The 22023-nt window shown below is 37.9% G+C and overlaps 1 protein-coding gene across 1 annotated transcript; it reads right to left on the bottom strand.

Annotated features, from left to right (window-relative positions):
- Window positions 1-1209: 1209 nt before the first annotated feature.
- On the bottom strand, window positions 1210-17919 carry PRAG1 (PEAK1 related, kinase-activating pseudokinase 1). The gene is made up of 6 exons (XM_053461696.1): window positions 17825-17919; window positions 12527-12930; window positions 10230-11707; window positions 7322-7500; window positions 4818-5539; window positions 1210-3725 (listed from the first exon to the last, which is right to left on the bottom strand). Exons 2-6 carry the CDS (start codon window positions 12860-12862, stop codon window positions 2700-2702), a joined length of 3741 nt encoding a protein of 1246 aa, XP_053317671.1. The 5' UTR covers window positions 12863-12930; window positions 17825-17919; the 3' UTR covers window positions 1210-2699.
- Between the last annotated feature and the right edge of the window lie 4104 nt (window positions 17920-22023).

Genomic DNA, 22023 nt, shown 5'->3' on the forward strand with positions numbered 1-22023 from the left:
AATTCACAGTGAGTGATGCTTCCAAGTGTTGAAGTGTGTAGTGCGTAAAAATCACCTGTCCTCTGCTGTAGCTCCACTAGAGTAACAAACTGCCTCTAGAAGCAAAATCACTGTGCATCGGGGGCTCCATGAAATGAGTTTCCATCTGCACACAAATGGAAGATTACTATGCACAATGCCAAGTGTCGGCTGGAGTTGCATGAAGCACACTGCCACCGGACTCTGGAGCAGTGAAAACATATGTTGGGCTGTCATGAGGTATTCATAATTTTGTAATCTCAGTTACATCATGTTTCTTGTGAGGATTAGGATTAAAAATTATTTTCTCTTCATTGCATTCTGTACTATAATTATATATATGAAATGAACGTGGAAGCTATGTTAATTTCCCGACAGTCAGCACGCAAAATGGCTACTGCTCCCTTGAGCTTGGGTAATTAGCCAAGTCCTTTTTATTAAGCACACCCTCTTTCCCATTTGTCACTGGTATGTAATATGTGTGTGGTGGAAATGATAAGTGTGAGTATGTATGTGTGAGAGTGAATGTTTTAATTAGCGACCTCTAACTTTGATAGGCATAATTACAAATAACCTATCAAAGTTAGAGGTCACTAATTAAAAACATTCTTCTTTTGTATATTTTATGTAAAGGTTGTAGTTGTCTTCTTTTCTATTGTTACTGTATGAATTTAGTTTCATCAATAAATCTAGATTATTTTTAACAATTTCCAGTGAACAAATATGTCTAGATCCTTTTGACTTTGTAATTTTTTTTTTTACAAGCACTAATCATCACACAGGGAAAAAAACAGGCATTCCATAGTCTTTAAATATAGAATTCAGGAGGGTAATTATAACTAGCCATTGTTTTTTAAAAGCATTCAATGCCATAAAACAGTTGTTAAAGCAGCAAAAAGGTATTACCATTTACAAGGGAAATCTTTGTTAATGGCATAGCGTACAGAAATCAAGCATTGTAAATCTGCTGACTCCAGTCGTCTCATGAACAGCAGAACATTTTGCGAACAGTTTGAATTTTATAAGGCATTCATTTCCAAAGGAGACAATTCAAGCCCATTTACTACCAGGAGCTATTTGTTCTAAACTGCTGTTTGGCCCTAGTGGAATAATCTGTTGCAGAGCTGGTCCCATTTATTTCTGTTATTTTTTTTTGCTTACATGAAAAAACCTCAATGAAAACTGTATCAATTATTGTTTTTTTACAGATTTTATTTAGAATTCAAAATTCAATATAAAGTACAAAACAGGAAAAGCTAAATTAAAATGTAGATCAGGGTGAAAAAAAGTATATTAAACTCCTGCAAAGATCCCCCGTATATGTCAGATTAGCGAAAGCAAATTATGATCCATTAACTCAATATATATAACTTGTCACTGGTTCCTAGAAAAACCAGATCTGCTCTTTTTCGTGGTTCCTGGAATCTACATAAAGCCCTGGCTTCAATGAGTGCCAGATTTGGGTGATCAATGCAAAGGTATAATAAACTAATGAAATTGGAGGAGGATAAAGGGGTGCTAAAGGGCTTTAGGGTGAAAGAAAGAAAAAAAAAACTCTTAAAGGCACAGGGCTCATTTTCTGCTTTAACCGAGTCAGGTACATATAGGCAATCTCTGTACTCTGTACAGGTAGTTCAATGCATGCCTAACTGTACTTTGTCAGGGGCAGGAACTAAAAGTGCTAACCAGCTCCTCCTTAACCATTCTAGAAACCATACAGGTGACCTGGGAGGAGGTGTAATACTCCTTCAGCTGGACTGAAAAGTATAACTAACTTGTAAACAGTATTATTTATAATTTTAAATCTTCATCATCTTAAAGGACAACAAATCATTGCACTGCAATGTTTCTTAGGTCCAGAAGATAGAACAGAGAATAACAAATTTTTATATTATATATATATATATACACACACATTCCTATGTACAGCTATTATACATGAGTTCATGCTTTATTACATGTGAAAACAATTACTAGTGTGCTTTCGTCATTCTCCATTATAGTTCTCTATGTCATGTAGGGCAAATAATAGGGTCTATAATTTTTATTCTTCTTTAAATTCTGTATATGTACATATGACACAAGGTGTGGAAGCCATTTTAATTCACCTACAGACAGCAATCAAAATGGCTACCGCCTCTTGGCTTTCTGAACGACTAACACTGAGTGCCAGAGAGGTGAGCAGTACAAAGTGCTGCAATTGCAAGCTCCTTTTGGTACTCAAAGTACTATGAAATGCACGGCTAAACATTTTTGTGAGTCAACCTTTGGTTAAATCTAGACTACATTAGCCCAATTTAAGGCACAAACGATATGCGTAAGGCACAACTAATGCTTTTTCTTTTTCAGATTTCGTTGGTCCAAGTAGATATAAAGCTGATAAATATTAGATAAATCATGCAAAGTAATATGAATTAAAGCATTAAATAGAAATTGTAAACGGAGTTGCCTGGGCATAAGACAGTTTTACATCTGCTCTGACCAAGAAAATTCAGACTAAAATAAAAAGGAATAAACAGCATACATAAGGCCACCAAAGATCTATTGCAAGGAACTTGGTAACCCTTTTTCTTTCACAAAGCCTTGAATGGATCGCTCCACAATCCAATACTGGTCATATGCAAAAGGGCTACACTTTCCGATCTCACTGTTTACTTTCTTCTATGTCCTTGCTATAATGTTCATATCAACTTTATGAGTTTCAGTGTTTTGTACAGGTAGCACGGATCTGCTGATGCTAAGTACTGACAGCAGAGCCAGTCCTCTAGTGAAATGTTCTGCTCAGTCTCTAGAGCCTTCTCAGCAAACTTCATCATTAGAAGGGACCTCTTCATGTCAATCCAGTTTTGTAAGGCACAATGAAGAGCCTCCTCATGACTGAAGGGTTGGTCTGTTAAATCTTTTCGCGGACCCCACAACAAGCATTGCAGAATACGCTTGGCTTCAGATATACGGATGCGCTTAATGGGATCAGCCTCCAGCAGTAAGTGGGACAGGTGCTGCAGTCCCCGAGAGTAAACAGATAGGTTTGGAAGAGAAGGCAAATCCTTTTGACTGTACTCCTGCTCTTGAAGGCTGGTGCTGTCCTCAAACGGATTGGATAGATGGAGAAGTTCATAAATGAGAATGCCGGTCTGAAACTCATCAAACTTCTTATACTGGGAAGCAGCCATTATTTCAGGAGCTAGCCTGGTCTTATCTCTTTTGGGCTTAAAGTCATCTGATCCAGGTCTCTGTTTGGCTTTGGAAAAGTTGCTTACAATCAACCTTGGAACATATTTTCTGTCTTTTATCTTGTCAGGGGAGGACTGACAGTGGACGAGCAACAGGTTTTCCAAACAGAGGTCTCTATGGATGATACCGTGTTCCTTTAAATGTTCCAATCCATTGCAGAGTTGTAGTAGAAGAAGGCAAACATGACGTTCATAAACCTCGGGCTGGGATTTGTGTGTGGAGACAGACCCCCTAACAAAGTCTGCAGTGGTTCGGTATGGAACTTCTCGTGTGATAACCACCACGCACTCCTGTTCGCTAGAAGAAACTGTCTGAGCGCTCTCATCAGTTGGACAACTCTTGGATGTTTCCGACGGGTGAAGCATGCTTGAAGGCACAGTGGCTACAAAATGGCCGCAGTCCTGTTGTATGTTAAAGTGGACTGGGAGAGAGAGACTGCAGTACGAGGTTTTTGTGTCTTCTGTTCTACACATCTGCAAAAAAGAAAATATAGGAACATATTATGAAATGTGCATTTTCTTGTAAGCATAAGCAAATTTAAGTGGCACTTTAAGGTCTCAAGTTGTTAAATATTTGTTCACTCACTATAGCTGTTGGATTTAGTTTTCAGTAGAGAATTACATATAAAACCCAAGCACTCAAGTACACACACAGAAATACAAAACTGTGTTCATCTCAGTGAGCGACCAGACTTAAACAAAAACAAAAAACACACAAAACCATTTTCATATTTTGTGGACTGGATAACCCATTATCAAGTAGTTGATTCTAGTGCTACTGTTATTCTAATTTACTTCTTGTTCTTATGGGAAGGTAAACAATCTGTAAGTGAACTTTTGTTAGCGAGTAATTGCATTAACTGTCGAAAGAGCTAATGAAATGTGTCCCTGGAACGCAGCCACTCTTTACAATACACAAGATCACTAGTAAATGCATGTGTGCTTACATGAGTAAATACACCATGATCTCCAAGGCCCAGACCTACAATGTCTCTATTTGCTAATGGAAGATATAACACCTACTGAAAAAACGGTGCATGCAAAAAAATTCATAAATGGAAATAATCCTAAACAAATATATACACTTTATATAAAATTGTAAGTGATGTGTCCCTAAGCAGAAAAAAATATTGTGGCACCATGAAAACTAAATTCTACATATAACCAGAGTCAAAGGGAGACTTAAGTGCTGAAAACGTTTGTGTCTACATTTCTTTCTACACTAGACCAAAACAGGTATCGCAAACACTTATCTTGGGCATATTAAGGATTTATCTGGTTGTCTTCTAAAATCATAATAAAATGTACAGTTTTTTTGTAGAAAAAAACCAGTACAACTGTGACCACTACAGAAGAAAACAAACAAACAAAAAAAAAAACTCTTTGGGTATGCATCACAGCCACAAAAGATGAAAAGATCTCAACTAAAACACCAAAAGCACTTAGGGCAAACTAGGAAATACTTATTGACAATAGATGTGTTATTGTTCAGCTACCTCGTTCTCATTTTCAAACTGAAAAAATAAGCTTTTGTCAAGAACAGGATAGAAGTAAAAGATTGCTTACCTTTACCGCATAGTTATTAAGAGGATCTTTGGCACATGTTGCACAGTAATAAATGGCATCTCCTGCATTGCAACATGGTTTGTTACTGGTCAGCTTAAACAGTGACCAGTTGTTCTCATTAAAGCGAAGTTCCTTTCTTTGATCCCGCATGAAGTAGTCCTCACATTTGTTCATTAAGCGCCGTGTGGACTGTGCATAAAGCCCGCTAAGCTTGGCATACATCCCTTCCTTGCTATCTATGTTGCTAAGAAGGTGGTGGAGCTGCAGGCTTGATCCAGAAGATGTGTGGCTGGAAACACTCAGCTGGGAGGTAGAGAGAGTCTGATTTACCCTGATTTGGTTCCTATTCCTGACCTCGTTTCGGTGACTGCTACCCTTGCAACATTTCTCTAAGGATTCAGAAGAAGAAAACATTATGTGTTTGTCTGCTGGACTCAAGGGACAGCCTGCTAGTGGTGTCTCATCTCCACACATGTTTCCTTCAGAGTGACTAGGGTTAAGCCTGGGAATATTTTGACCAACACCGTTTCTTCCTGGGAAAGATCGACCCCAAGCTGAGTTGTCAGGTGCAGAACAAGCTCTATTTATGGATTTCTTTACGGGCAATGGTGGAGGTTTCAGAGAGCCACTCTGAGCTTCCTCGCCAGGATCCACTTGTCCAAAATGCTTCTTCTCACCCACAGAAGATAGAGTAGGTGAATGTATGGCTTCAAGAGATTGACCTAGGGGAAAAAGAAATATGGAATATTAATATTAACACACAACACAGAATTTCTTCTATTGTTTAAATCAGTATGGCGCGACGATCTAACCAGGTTTTTAAATCATAAACCTAAACAGCCACTTTCTTCACTTTTCCTAAACGACTGCCCATTGTGTTAAGTATAATGTGTTTCTACGATTGTTGCAGAAAACAGGAAGGTTAAAAGAGTGTCTCAAATGATCCTGTTGTAATGAAGCATTAGTCAGTATAATGTACGTTTATTTTCAATTTAGAAATGATTGAAATTTAACGTTGGTGTGATTTATGGGGTCCTGCTTCGGCTATAGTAACTATTTCATTACTAATATAGCAATGACAATTGGTAACAAGGAACCACTTTTCTGTCTGTTGTCATTGAGGAAGGAGACTGGAAAAACTGTATTTTAGGAAAAGACTTCTGTCTCCAGTCTTTGTTGACACAGTACAAAAATGTTTGTCAGTTGGTTCCATCTGTCTATACAGCATACAAGTGATTACCAGCCAGGGAAAAAACTGATAACTCTACCGTACCAAAGAGCAAATACAAACCAGTCTAAGCTGCAATAATCTATTCATTTACATGCTCACTGGCACTTTATATATCTATAGCCATGTCAACTACAAATCTCAATAATCCATTTAAATTAAAGTATCTTGGCGAGGTAAAGAGAATGCTTGAAAGACAAATTAGAAATTAATGATAATGAGCGACAGAACTATGTATCAGAGCTCAATTTCTATGTTTATCGACAATTTTATAGCATTGTCACAGCTGGCCACACAAAGCTTTCTATTGCAGGTGCAATGGTGAGGGGTAGATACAAATGACAATGGCCCACCGTGTGCCAAATTGCCAGTGTAGCCCTGCTCACTTCTGAATTCCATCAACCCCTCCAAACTATTTATAGTATAACCTTGACCGTTCTTGTTAACATTACAATGATGTAAAAAAATAAATATATAAATAAAATAAACCACACAATTGCTCTGTAATAAAAAGAGCCAGAGTAAACCTTAACTGCTTGATAACCCCTGGACCCACTGAAGCAACCTTTTGCCAACAGAGCAGTTATGAAGTGTTTGCGTATCTGGGAAGGGAGTGTAAAAAAAAGCATTCCTAGGTTTGTGATTATAAATAGAGACTGGGAGTGGTAGCGTGTTTCACAGAGTGATCTGGCTGCTCTACTTTATACCCAGCACCTAATTTGCTAAGGGTGCAGATGTTGCAAAAGCTTCGGCCAAGACTTAGCAGATGTGCATTTCCTAAAAGGACACTTGACTGGATTGAAATGACCTTAAAGAGAAGTGCTACTGCTCCTTGACATCTCCACCTAATGGATCGGTTTGTCTTAGTCTGTCAGTCCTGGTCCAGTTACACCCCTTGAGTATATGTATTGTAAGAAGCACTGCGTAAATAATAATAATAATAATCAATGGTGTCTACTCTGCTCATTGCACAGAAATGAATGGTTTACAAAACTATGATCAGACAGTAGCAAAATGTTCAATACATAAATTATTGCATTAGAAGAAGGGGGAATTATTTCTTTTACTATTAAGTTATTAAAGTTATTTAGTAAAAGTTAATGCTGATGTATAGTAAAATAAAATTTTTCTAACAGAATATGCGACAATTTGCATACAAGCAAATGAGATTTGGAATAGGTTTGCTTCCTTGATTTTTAATTAAAAAAGGGTATGACTGTCCATTTAAAGGAGAAGACATGATATGTGTGCTCTAAAACCATACTCGTAAGATTACCTCCTTCGCTGCATGTTCTGGAATCTAGGCTGTCCATAGACCCGGTACTGAAGCTGACATTGATGTTCACGTTAGAATTGCTGACATTCGTTGCCTTGAATGACTCTTCAAGGCTCTCTACTGAGCCAAGGTTGAAATTTTCCAACTCAGAGCTATTCTTGTTTGGGTTCAGAGGACTCCTAAGAAAGAAGAAAAAGGATAAAAAATGAGTTTTGCTAAACATATATATACACACCATAAATGTACAACATATAAAAAACCAAACTGTTTTTTTTGTAGCAACTTTATATGGGAGTTTCACATTTTACATAAAATGTTATGTTAATATTTGATAGTGAATTCACTCCATCAGCTATGAAAATAGCATTGCTACTCAGGCCTTCATCTGTTGTATGAATTTTAAGTAGAGGGCAGCTCTGTGGTGTAATCTCTAGTAATAGATCACCTGTTATCATACTATCTTCTCTTCACCTGCATGTTAGAATTTGGCGAGAACCCTTCTAGCTTGGTGCCCTTGAAAGTCCCGATAATATCAAACAAGAGACCTGGGCAAAACCCAAACCAGATGCTAAAAACACAGACGTCTGGTTTTATGTCCTGCTGTCAATTCAGGCAGTAGTAAAATAGGTTCTTCTTCCAACATCAAAAATGCTTTCATGCAGAAAGAGACACCCAATGTGTTAGAAAAGTGGTAAGAATCAAGTGAATATAAAAGGATACATAGCTAGACATAGACATGTGGGCTATGAAGAAAATTAAAGTACCTAGAACACGTCCCCTGAAAAAACAGTAATTCAATCAGTACTCTGCTACTGAAGCTTATTGTTAGAGGAGTGCTACTTTGAGAGGAAAATGAACAAAAAGAAGAAGCCTTTCATGTGTTTTGCAAATCCGGCACCAACTTACAGTGTACTTGGCTAACAACACTCATACTTCTGGGTGATTATAGTTGGAGCAGGTACAAAACATAAAAGATAAAAGCTAGAATCTCTCCGAAATATGTGGAAAAACAGCCTAGTCCTGGCATAATTAGCAAGAAAGTTACTGAAAGAAGACATTGTGGTGGTGGTGAATGTTTGTTCTCCTTGGAGCGTTAACAATCATTAACCTCTCCTCTCTCTGGCGTATTTACATTTTGTGCAAAGAAATGAAGGCCAAGAAAGGGAAAAAAAGCTGGTGAATTTGCCTGCTCTCGTTTGTGTTAATGCTCTTTTTTCTTGTCTACTCATTAATCTGTGCAGCTTGAGTTTTGGACTGTACAGACAATGTCTTTTATGAGCTAGAGCTCTGTCACCGAATTAAAGTCAATGCTGGAGGGCCCAGGACTACAGAATGGAATGTGGCTAGGCCATATGCCATGATTTTTGCGATTGGAAGTTGTGGGAACGGGTAGCAGAGAGATAGAGTCCGCACAGAAGGCAGCAGGTCATTGTGTAAATCAATTGTTGGATGGCGGGACACAACAAATTCTTAGCATAGCTCAACCCCCCCTAGTAACACAGAGCTGCTCACTGAGAAATATAAAACAAAGCCATTTAAGGCTTTGAAGTCACCTTGTTTAAAAAGTACAGGCCGGACCCTTGAACTTAAATAGTTCTTGTGTTTGACATCCCTTGTACACTCAAAGTTTGGGAAATGACAGCTGAAGTGCATAACAATTATTCTGTTGCCATGGCAGCCAACCATAGCTAAACGTCGAGATCTTCTACAGTCTCAACAAAGCCCTAATATAACTGAATATTTATAATTATGGCACGTTAAAATGTTGTCATACACTACAAATTATTAATTGTACGCACAACTACTGATTTATGTTTAAAATTAACCCTTGTAAGCCAAGTACTGGCTAGAATAGCTTTCAGACCATAATAGGTATTCCATTAAATATTCCCCAGGAAAACAAAACATTTTGATTTGAATATATACTATTGGAATAAGAGTAAGAAGAACCTAAATGATTTTATTATGTGTGTACATATCTTGACAAATATGTCCATCTGTCAGAGATGGGAGAAGGGAAGAGACAGACAACCTTTTGTGTGTCCTGAGTCAATTATCCCATTCATCTTGACACAGGTCAGTGACAGGAGCTATCAAGCTATACACTTGTAGTATGGTGTGTTGTTTGGGAATGTCATCTTGCTGCACAATGCCTTCAAGGAATGCTGTGATGATTGCTTGGAAGAGGGTGATGATAATTGCTATCAGACTAAAGTCACACAGATCATTAAGATGAAATGACCTTTGCATTTGTAATAGAATTACCAGAAGAGGGTTAAGAAGCCCATTGTGGAAAGTTAATATAGCACTCTGGAGCTTCTGAAGGGTCTTCTCAGATGACCACACTAAGACCATGTCAATTCAATTCCACATGTCAAAACAGTATCTATTTTGAATGAATTACTTAAGTTCCAGTGGTATTACGAAGAGTGTGGAATGTGTGGTACATACATAATTAGTATTGGCCCTGGATTACACGTTTATTAAATCGCCTGTGAAATACTAAAAAAAAGTGGTAATACTAAGATAACTACGCAAATCCCCCCAAAATAAACAAACAAAAAACCATCCTGTATGATTTGGTATATATGTATGTGTTTCACTCGTATAAAAGGTTTATAATATAACCTGTAAGGGTGGTTAAAGAAATGACTAGCATGCCAGTTACAGATCAAATGAATGTATAAGTATACATGTAAAACATGCTTAGACAAGCCTTGATCAGCTTGTGCCGTTTTGTTTTCAAATGTAAGTTTAAATAAATAATGTATTATAAGCATTCATTACTTCTCATAGTCCATTAGCACAACAAGCAAAATCTTCTAAAATTTGCCATCAAGTGGGTCAATCCAGACAAAATAGTTATCTAGACTGATGTACAGCAGTAATTAATTTAATTGGCACTTACCTCAATTGCTTCTTTGGTGGGGGAGGTGGTGGTTGAATGCCTTCCTCGGTATCATTATCAACTTTGGAAAGCTCAACTGGGCATGATGAAGATTTACTAATTCCTTTTCTAGACTCCTTCTCCTTCGCTCTGGTTCTTTCTTCGTGAGTGAAAACAACAGTGCTGGACTTAACAAGTGGTCCATTGCCTACAACAGTTGCCCTCGAGTGCTGGGAGTTCGACATTTCTTCCTCTTCCTCCTCATCAATCCTGTTCTGCTTACTCCTCATGGCCTGATAGAACCTTCTTCGGTCACCAGGTGGCAAACATCTGTCATGGGCATCCAATGATTCTTTCTTATGGGAAACAGATGGCAGGATCCCAGCAGTACGAGTTGGTGAGGAAATTATTTTAGTGGTACACTCACTAGTTTTGGTAATCTTGGGTGTTGCAACCAGACTGGAATTACCTTGGATTTTGGATGATACATGAGTTTTGTAAGTTTTGTTTACTTCGGATTTAATATCTAGTTTTCCTTGGCTTCCTTCTCCCCAAAGGAAAGTTGGGGACAGAGTCGCACTTTCTATGCTTGAAGACGGACTGGTACATGTCCACTGAACCCCAACTGCTGAGTCTGGACTGCTTAGGTAAATTGTTCTGTTATCTTCTTCTGTGTGGGCAGCCATGACAGTTATTTTAGCTGAAACTTGTGTCATAGACTCTTGGTACATTCTGTCACTGTTCACCAGCTGAAGTGTTTCCTCCACGGCATTGTTTTCTTGTCTCACAATGTTTTTCTCAGTGTGCCCTTCAGTCCTTGTAATTACTCTGCCTGAAACACCTTTTCTCTTAGTGCTTTCTGCATAAATAGGCTCACTTTGGTTTCCTTCAGCTTGGCATTGCAGTAGTGACTTTGTGTGTGTCAATTGTTGAGAGTGCTTTGTCAGATTAGGCCTGTATTCTTTAGATGAATGAAACTCTGAAGTGTGGGAACCCACATTTGTAGGTGATGCAACTGGGATATCTTTAACACTAATATATGACAAAGCGTCTGACAAGGTATCTGACTCAGAGTGAACAGATACTTTAATTTTACTGAAATGTAGGTTCTTGCTGGATTCAGATTCTGACTTGGGAGAGCATGGATACCCTGTATTATCTCTCGAAACTAAAGTTCCATGAGGAGATGCTCTGTCTGTATTAGGTCGGCTTCCTGAGCTATTCACAGAATTAGAGTCCTCATAAGCCAAGGGTAACTTTTCTTTAATAAAAGTTGCCTTGTCTGCTTGTCCACCAAAGTGACTCACATATGTCAAATTATTCACAGCATTTATTCCTACGTTATCAGGGCTCTGGGGCCCATTTAAGATACATTTGGCTGTATTTTCACCAGAATTGAAATTATGACCAAAGGGCTTGTTGAAATTCTCAAAGATAACCTTGGAAATATCACCAGATTTCAGAACAGAATTGCTTGATGAGGATAATTTCCAACTAACCTAAAAGTGCAAGAGGTGAAACAAAAGGTTAACATGTGTGGTATACGGTAGATCTATTGGCACATGCAGTTAATTGAATATATCACTCATGTATAAGCTATATTACAATGAAATTACATAGTCAATTATGTTAGAAATGTGAGGCTATCTGACCTATGTGTATGTAGAACTAAAATGAAAATCAGTCAACTCATGAGTGAGTGTGCTACATGTATGATATATGAGGTTTATTAATAAAATATGATTACGGTGCAGAGTTTGGAAACCAAATAAATGCTCCTGGTAATTGGTCCACTCGATTTCTATAGTTATTTAAATTATTCAAGATCATTCCCATTGATCTTCTAAAAATAAGGGAAAAAAGAAATATCTATTTTCTATCAATACAAGTTTACAATTAAAATGTAGAATTCTTCAAAAGTAACCCACACTATATTGTGATTCCATCTTTTTCTCTTATTGTAATGCTTTATTTCTGTTCCAGAGATGTACAGTTAAGAAAGTGAACCAAAATGCATTATATAAAACACACAAAAATCTAAAACATTAAATACTAAAACAGGTCCTCTCTTATTTCTTAGGCATACATTAGTTTCATAAATGTTGATTCTTTATGTGGGGATTTGTTTGCAAAGACTGAACCTTTGAATGTGTTGTCTTACGACAGACACTGGTTTAGACGTCATAAGCTTGAGACACAAGAGTATTAGCTCAACACCTTAAGACAAAGGTCCGGTGACCTAAACATGAAAAGTAACCAACTTCTATACTGATAGACAATTTAAATAAGGAGCTAATTGTGTACCAAAAATCACCTACCTGAGTGAGGGTCTCAGTGCTGTTCATTTCTGTCCACACCTCAGCAGCATCTGAGGTAATCATGGTTGGTTTTACTGCTATGGTGGGCTTTGAATACAGGGCAGCAATTACAACGTCATCATCATGCTGGGTGTTCTCAGACTTGATTCTAATCCCACTAAGGTTATGCACAGCCACGTCGCCTGCTTTCCCATCAGCAGGGGCCTGAGGTTTTTGGTGGTCACTTCGAGGGTGAAAGCAATTTTTACAGGATCCAGGTTTCCAGATATGTTCCACAAACTCACTGCAGACAGACATTTTCAGACCCAGACCGTTCAGTGTGATGGTTTTCTGCATACTAGGAGTGGAACTCCTACTCTCATCTTGCGCACAATGTTTTGCAGAAAGAGTAGAAACACTCTGACCTAAAGTAAAAAGGAAGAAGTCTCCATTATTAGAGAGTTATAACTTAACAAAATAAGATTACAACCAATTGTCGATATGTACAGTATAGATATATGAGGGACACGGATACTTTATCACACAATGTTAGAGATGGAAGGCCTGCCCTGTCAACTTTATGTTAGCATTTCCCTACTATGACCTTTTACTGCCCTCAAGATTTTTGGAATATTACATAAAATAATTTCCTGCGTGCAAATCTATTCTGTTATACCCATTTAAGGAATCACAGTGTAAGCCAGTTAAATGGGAAAATAGGCGATGAGGAATGACAAGAGATGTGGTTGTAAAATCTAATTATTATTTTAGAGCGACTCTAGCGCCAGCCAGCACTTGAAGTTGTTTTAAAAGACCAGCACATTAGAATCATAATTCCTGTGTGGATCAATAGTAATTATCTCCATAATGGAAACCCATTTCCATATCACCATTACCCTCTATGCGCGTCAGTCATCAGAGATTAGTTGTTTTTTGGCAAGTTCTATCAGCGTGGAACCTCCTTACGATCACATCCTCATTCACACAAAACACGGACTATAATACTAATTTCAGAACACTGAAAACCTTGCTTCCTCTTTAGTACACCTAACCCCCCAAGACTAGACTTCCAAACAATTGCCTTCTGTGCCTTCGCATGCATTTCCTTTCTCAGCTTAATGACAATTAGAACTGACACCTTGAACATTTACCATATCACAGTGTTATTTCCCATTTCACAGTTTCAACAAACTGATTGATTTTGTAATTACACGCTTCAAAACGAGGAAGCCACGGCCAATTGGCGTTCATTATTATCACTCACACGATAATGATAGCTGTGCACCATGTAACAACTCATTAGTTGGCACTCTATTCAAAATATAAACGGACCAAGCCTTACCACACGTGTCTCATTTCTCTTGGACTTAAACCTACACGTGTTTCCAAATAAATCTGCCATGGCCTTTGTATTATATATGTAATGTTGCCTACTTATGTTCCTTACATGACTGCACACAGGTTTGTAACGATTGCATTAAGGAAGGCGACAGGGTATACACTTAAGCCACCCTCACTGCCTTCACTTAAAAAGCAGTGCTCTTGGCAAGCGTCCATTTAGTTTTACGACCATTTCAGTGATCAGCTATGAACTATAGGTATTGTGACCTTATAGCCTGTTTAGGAAAAGTATGATTATATGGATACTTAGCAGCCCTACAGTAAAATGTGAGGTATGGCTGCCCTAAGGAGAGGCTTTTGTCAAAAGAATGTACACACAATGAGTTCTTGTTCAGTTTACAACGCACCCTTCCTTCTCTGACAAACACAGCTGACTATTACAGCAATGATATCGGGGACTGAACAATGCTCCACGAGGCATCTAACTAGTTAACAGTGTACCATGGTACATAACATGTTAACAATGCTTTTTACCTCATAAAAGTAGAAAGGGTATTATCCTTTCTACAATGTTATTTGTACTCATGACATTCAGAAACAGATGTTTCTCTCAACACATAATTAGCAACTATAAAACTGTTCCCAAATGTAACATTTCCCGTAGCTAGAAAACAAATTTTTGCTTAAAGAATTCCACGATTAGTTTTAAATAGTTGCTTCCGTAAAGATAAATATCATACAGGTGTGTCTGGGGTTCATGTGGTTAACTGAAGCAGGTAAAATTGACTTCATCTGCCAAATCCTAATCTAATCAGTCCCAGGAATGCAACCTCACACCCTGAAACCAAAGAACAGTACAATATCCTGCTCTGTGCTATCTAATTTCTTCATAAAATATCCTGCCATTCAGCCCGCTCATTGTTTCATTCAAAAGCTTGTTGTAAAAAGTATTGATGAGAATTGCGTATGCTCCATAGCACAATGCTTGCTTGAACGATGGTAAATACCTATACAAAACATGCAATGGGTTACCCAAATTCATTAAGCAAAGACTGAATTAATTCTAGATGGCTCATACACAACTTTCAAAAGCTCTCTAAAAGCCCACCTTTTTCGAGAGGCATACAAACTTTCTCTCGAACATTGTCAGCCAGCATCCTAATGAAGCCATCTGAATGACCAACAACCTCTACAGATCATCCAGACTGGAACAACTCATCCCCATCCAAGCAGTCTTCTCCTACTGCTTCACTTCCCCCTCAACCACCGACTTGATTGTAACCTTACAAGAGCAGGGCCTTCTTCTCCTTTTGTACCAGTCTGTCATGGTTTGTGATGTTAAAATATTCTATTGACTCTCTTGTAACAGAACTGCGGAATCAGCTGGCGATGTGTAAATGTAACATATGATTTGAGCTGCACTTGGGTAAAGCTGTATACGAAAGGGTCGTTCTCTACTACGACCGTTTGGCGTTCCAGATCCCTAGGGTAAGCAGCTAATCCATTCAAAGCAAACTCCCTACCTGTCATGACTGTGCAGGAAGAAGGCAACATGACTCACCCAATATATCAGTCAGAAGCCGTTTCCATATTTACCACAAAGCTAATCAAATCCCAGCAAAATGTGTTAGCAGAGCCTCACTTGGAATGTAAGAAGATCAAATTGAGGAAAAGAACATATATTACCTGCTATGCAAACATCTCGAGTAATGTGTACTGTATTACACAATAAGTAAAAGGACTGCTTTGTTAAAAAACTGTATGTTTGGTGTACACTTCCAAACAGTGCTACAGAAGAATGCATGTCATCGAAATGGAATTCGCCTGGATTACCTGCCTTTAAACGTTTTGAAAGACAAAGGTGCCATAACTGAAATGGCAACACACTTTTGTGATCCGTAAGTATAAGGATGATTTGACAATCCGTCTCGGGCTGGTTGGCAGTATCACCCACCCTATGGCTGAGGAAGTTGAGATATTTAGCCCACAGACCCCTTCTGTGCCAAAAATAGCATTTTTTTCCTCATAAAAATAATCAATGAAAGTGGAAATATTACACATACAATATATTGCAGAGCCTATAAAATAGAATAAACATCTTGGCAAGTCTAAGAACCTTTATGATGACTAGCTTCTCTGGTTCCACAATGTCCCATGGCAAACTTGCAAATTACTTCTTGTATAAAGACACAAAGTTATTTTGAGATACCAACTTGCTGTAAAAATTACAAAACGGGAATTCCTTTGGAGCCCTATCTGATTGCTTTGCATTCCTGTCATTTACACGTGACACCCCTGTCTTTGTTTTACATTGCTGGGGAAATTCCTTTTTCTAAAGGGAAATCTTCCATGTAAGCTATTATATATAAAAACCAAACCAATACAAATCACCCAGACCACAATCAATATATTTCTGGAAAAAACGAGCGATGGACGTAAAAATCGCTGTTACTAGTTTAGTAGGTATGAAATTTGTTAACTTCTACTCTGTGGAATGGACATAACTAGAAGTGAGTCACAAATTCTGCAGCTGATGAGTGTAACACAGAAGGCAGAGCTCAAAGTACAAAGGTAATAGATAGCGAGACTCAACTGACATTTGCTTTCCACTTTTTCTTATTATAAATATAAAACATGCGTACACCTGTGCTGATAGGCAGTGCTATATACAAGTGCCACTTGCGGTCAGCCTCCCAGGGTCATAGAGAACATCTGCATGGGCATGTCCTCCATAAGGTCACACTTTGTTTGTTTATTAAACTCTGAGTGTGAAAATAACATACAATAACCAACAATGACTTCCACAAGCTGTCTCGTGGACACTGGTGTCGGGGTAGAGACACTTTGCCTACCCCTGGGAGTAACAAGTGCTCTCTTAAAAACTTTTTCTGGACAGTAAACCCAATTACATAAAAAGGTAGACGCTGAATTGAGCATTTGCTGCCAAAATATCCAGTGGTGATGTCACACAAGACACAATGTTGTGTGTGTTTGTATGTATTACAAGACATGCTGCCTGTGATCGAACGGCAATCAATTTGCCATATACTTGTCATGTTTGAGTCACGATATCCAAGGCTGCAATCAGGCAGACTATGCGTGTTCTGTACATATGATACACATGAATAATCCATGGCCACAGCATATGTTGGTGGCACACAAATGATTATATAGATTAGCTATAACACTTAAATAATCAATTGGAACATCTCTTATGAAGCCCAGGCAGTATCTTAATACAAAGTAAATACTAGATAAAGCACAATATGAGCCCACATTAAACTGCTACAGAGGCACAAGTACTTTGGCCACAAGGAAGATAAGCCCTCACTTATCTCTGTATGTAAGGTATGCACAGTGGCTAATTGGCCAGGGTCAATGGGGGGGGTGTTTGATAGTTAACCCCTTTTCTGCCAGGGTAGTGGTATTCTCTCCCCTAACTAGTCTTTTAACAGGTTAAATAATATTTTTTTTTGTATTAAAAATGACCCCCATTTTATGTCCATTGATTAATTCAGCCTGTCTATTAAAAGCCACACACTTCTACTCAATGCAACCTCAGGTCCCTTTAACAAATAGTGCCTCAGTGTCTTCATTAACAAAAGGAAAAGCAAAAAGTCTGTTTTGGGTTGAAATGAAACCCCAACCTCTCAATGCTCCATTCCCTTGGGATAAGCAATTGAGAGAGAGAGAGAAAAAAAATACATGGAATGTGACCCTTTCACTGCCTAAAAGAAGTCAGGGGAAGGGGTGGAGTGGGGAAAGTGAGTTAGATTTTGCCCGGGCAAGTTTCTAGTGCTTTTCTGAAAGGTGGGTTTATGGGGCTATATAACAATAAATAAATAAATAAATGCATTATAAGATCTTACATTGCAAGCTTCTGTACATAGCATGCACTAGTGATCCACAATGACTGCCGATTGCTGCTATGTGCTATAATAATAGTAATAATAATAATAATAGTAATAGGTTCGTTACCTGCTCAGGAGTGGGTGCCGTGATCCTCGGTGTAGATCGGGGTAAATAATCCAAGAATGCGATCGATACTAGGAATGCACAAGCAGCCTCGATGCTTAGATCCTTAGAGCAGAGATCCAAGTTAACTCTGGAATGGGAGCTGACAGTAAAACCCTGGGCTACTATAATACAGACCGTGCACAGAATGAGAGGAGGGGCTGAGAACTTCCCTTATCCAATGCTCAGGATCAGCATTAGTCAAATATCTCCACCCACAGGACACACTTTTGTCTGCTGAAACTGGTTTGTTTTAGGGCAATTACATTCATTCTATTAAATAAAAAAAAACATTTAGACATAAAAGCAGAAGTTTCCCGATTACTGATGGGATATGATGCCCCAAACCTGCTCCCAAACCTGAAGAGATCAAGCCAATAGGAAAGGGATTGCTGTCCAGATTTTTGGTTTGATCAGAAGAGCTTGCAATCTAGCATGGGCACTTAAAACAGGAAGTAAAATCAATGTCTGAAGGTTGCAATAAAACTGAGTTTCTGCAACAAGACAGGCATTATTCATATTATGTTTAGCAAAGTTTCCAGTATCTGACATCTAACTACTATGCCTGATTTCTGTACTACTGTGTGTATGTATGTATGTATATATATATATATATATATATATATATATATATATATATATATATATATAGATAGATATACATATACAGACACACACATAGAGAAAGAAAGCAAACATTGTATTACTCAGTTTTTAATTATATATAATAAGCATAGATTGTGGAACACATTAATACAAATATTGTAGTACTTAGAATAAAAGGTAATTCAATTCGGTTTTCTTTGATTCAGTTTATTTTTTGGGTAGAAAACCTATAGGTGTATTTGTATTGGTTATATAGACCCCTGTCCCTCTTTGTGGTGGCAAAATACCGAGGATGCTTCAGTTAATTAAAATATTTAAGGCTTCATAGATTGCATTTGTTATAGATGTATAATGCGCCTTCAGAAGAGACCTAAGTAGTCTCCGAAGCTTGCGATCTAATGTAAACAGCACAACGCTTATAAATGACTGAGTGTAGATATTGTCAGTGGCCAGTAATTCTGATTTAAGGTGGCAAGCTAAGTATAACAGTACATATGTTAATATGTTTGATTTAAAAACAATACACTGAGTGACAGGGTATTATGCGAATGCGGTTTAAAAGTGCTGTAGCCTTCTTTCCTTGTCCCCACTCCCAAGAAGGACACATGTGGTTTAGGAGTACTCATCTAACTGGTTGCTACTCAATTACACTCAATTACACACTTATTTCTGAGAAAAGTAGCAACTTCCAAACTAGCTGTGGAGCCACCATTCATTTTGGAAAGGCTCGTGGTGGCGTAAATCATACCAAGTTTGTCTGGTGGGCCTCCCATTAGGAAGAAATCAAAAGAATAAGGAAATCTCAAACACCAGGTTCATACCCCTATCTCCTTTGTCTTGAAATGCAGATACAACTGTATTGGAGTGAGACAAGGAGATAAGACTTAGCTTTTGCTCAGATTTAGCAACAGTAGACATATTCCCTGAATTAAAAAATCTAATGCTACCTTACTTTACAGCCATAATATACATTTTTGATCATTGTTTGGCTTTCATTCATCAAATTCTCTAGTTCTAGAAATACTTGTTAAGAGCCTAACCTTTGCCACCGATAAATCATGCATGGCCTCTCTGCATGCATTAATAATCGTCTTTTTGGGAAAAAGAGGAATTTTGTTCACATTTAGGAGTATGCGTTCAGCAATTCTTTGTTTTGTACTTTGTTGTACTAGCATTGTATTGCCAGCCACAGAACTTTCATCTCAAGATGTGTTGGTCTGGCAAACATATCTTTAATTCAATGCGCGTGCAATATATTTATGGTTAGATTTCACAGAAAGACACCAGTGCCATATACAACCCTTAAGGTACGTCCCTGCTCTGGATTATTATTATTGTATTACTGTACAGGAGGACAGTCTGTATGACCAAATGGAATTCCCTTACGAAAAAATTACTGCAGTTTTTCTGAAGTAATACTGCAGTTTTTTGGACATGAAAAAACTGCAATACTGCACTTTTACTGCAGTATTACTGCATATTTACTGCAGTTTTACTGCATTTGTACTTCACTGTACTGCAGTATTACTGCACATTTACCGCACTTTTTTTTATATTGCAAACCTACAGTTGTACTTCATTGTACTGTAGCTTTATTGCATTTGTACTTCCGTACAAAAATAACTGCAGTAAAACTGCAGTACTTTGAAGTACAAATGCAGTAAAACTGCAGTAAAACTGCAGTATTGCAGTTTTTTCATGTCCAAAAAACTGCAGTATTACTTCAGAAAAACTGCAGTAATTTTTCGTAAGGGTTATTCCTAGGCAGATGATGTTTAGGAATAGGACAGTGGTCCTATCTAAACAAAACATGAGACAAGACAGATACAGTAGTTCTTATCACAGGATGAGAGACCATATATGAATGGCTGTCCTAAATATCCAAGATGTTTATGTTCATACATGGGAACTCTTGAGTCTCAGGGTTTAACAACAATCTCATGGTCTCAGAGCTAATTGGATAGAGTCATATAGTCTGGAGATAACTCATTCATATTATGCTCCCAGAGCACGCCAGTTGGTGCTTTTCTCACTGGTTCATCACTGGTTCACCACAGTGGAGATCCCTGTTTAATTCAGAATGTCTTTACCGTCTGAGAGGTTTCCACAATGACTGTTATTAGAACAGTACGTGGCTGCAAGTCACTACACAACAATCCTTGAAATGGACATTAGCACTACAGCAAACAAAACTCATCTTGTAATTAGGCATTAACAAAAATAACCCAATCATCTCATTATCAGAAGGTTGCATAATTTAATCCTTAGGTGTGTTTATTCATGTACAGTATGCGTGGTATTATTCATAGTGACAGGCACGTGTCGTTTGTATGATACACTAACATTGTTTAGGGTGTTTGTTCTACCGTTAAATTATGTTATAAATACTATAGATAGGATACGTTATCATCAGAAGAATCTTAAGGTGGGCGTCCAGTGGATGAAGGGTGCCTTAAATATAAGAATGCTTGCTGTTGTACAATTCAAGAGTTTCCAATAGTTTGGTAAAGTGATGGAACTATTCAGTTGATGATTCCTTTACTACAGAATTAGATTTGGAGTGGTTCGATTATGAAGAATTAGTCGTTGATGAATTAAACCAGGAGAACCAAATCCTTTTTTTACTTATGTGTGTAGGAACTCTGCCTGGCTTGACTGTTAACCAACAGGGGGGCCAAACTGGACGCCTCTCATCAAGGCACCAGGGGGTAATTGTCCTTTTTTGTCCCAGTCATTAATCCACCCACTGTGTGTCATTCAATGTACCCACAGGAATGATGTGCAGTGGACACAAGAACTTAGTACGTGTAATAACCTGTGAAATTTATTTTCTGAAGAGGAAATAGTGTCAGCATTTCCTCAGGGAATAACAGTCATTTTTGCATATTTACTAACCCTTCCTTTTACTGTTTGTTCTTTTTCCGTTTCCTAACTGTTCAAGGCCACATTTTCCTCATATCACTTGACATTAGTTTAAATGTTACTGTAAGACTCTGGCTTTGGAAAGTGGAAACGGCTTCATTATTTTTGACTCACAGACTCATTTTTGGCATTCACAGAAACTCAGATTCAGACATGTGCCTACAGAGACATTAGGGCATGAGGTGCATGTTGGTAAATATTAAATACTATTAATAAAATAATTTTAAGAAGTTTCCGAACCATTAAAAAAAGTACAATTCACTTATTTTTTCTTAAGCTTTTTTTTGTGGAAGGTATGCTTCAAATCTTCAATCCTATCCTCATGAACGCTGCACCATAGCCGTTCACATGGTGCCAGAAACATTCCATCATTATATGGACAGACATATGTGTAAACACTTTGAAGTTATGTATAAAATGGGATTCTTGAGACAAGTGCTCTTATCCCATAACAACCAATGGAATGTTCCTGCTGATTGGACCATTCCAATTTTTTTTACAGTGATAAGACCACTTTTCAAACTTTGCATCAGAGCCACGTTCTTCACATCCTCATTTCTACTTAACACTCTGACAGCAAAAAAAACCAGGAACAAATAAACAAAGATAGACTTTTACAATAATATGCATACAAG

This window comes from Spea bombifrons, chromosome 1 (genome assembly GCF_027358695.1).
Source record: "Spea bombifrons isolate aSpeBom1 chromosome 1, aSpeBom1.2.pri, whole genome shotgun sequence".
Lineage (NCBI taxonomy): Eukaryota > Metazoa > Chordata > Amphibia > Anura > Pelobatidae > Spea > Spea bombifrons.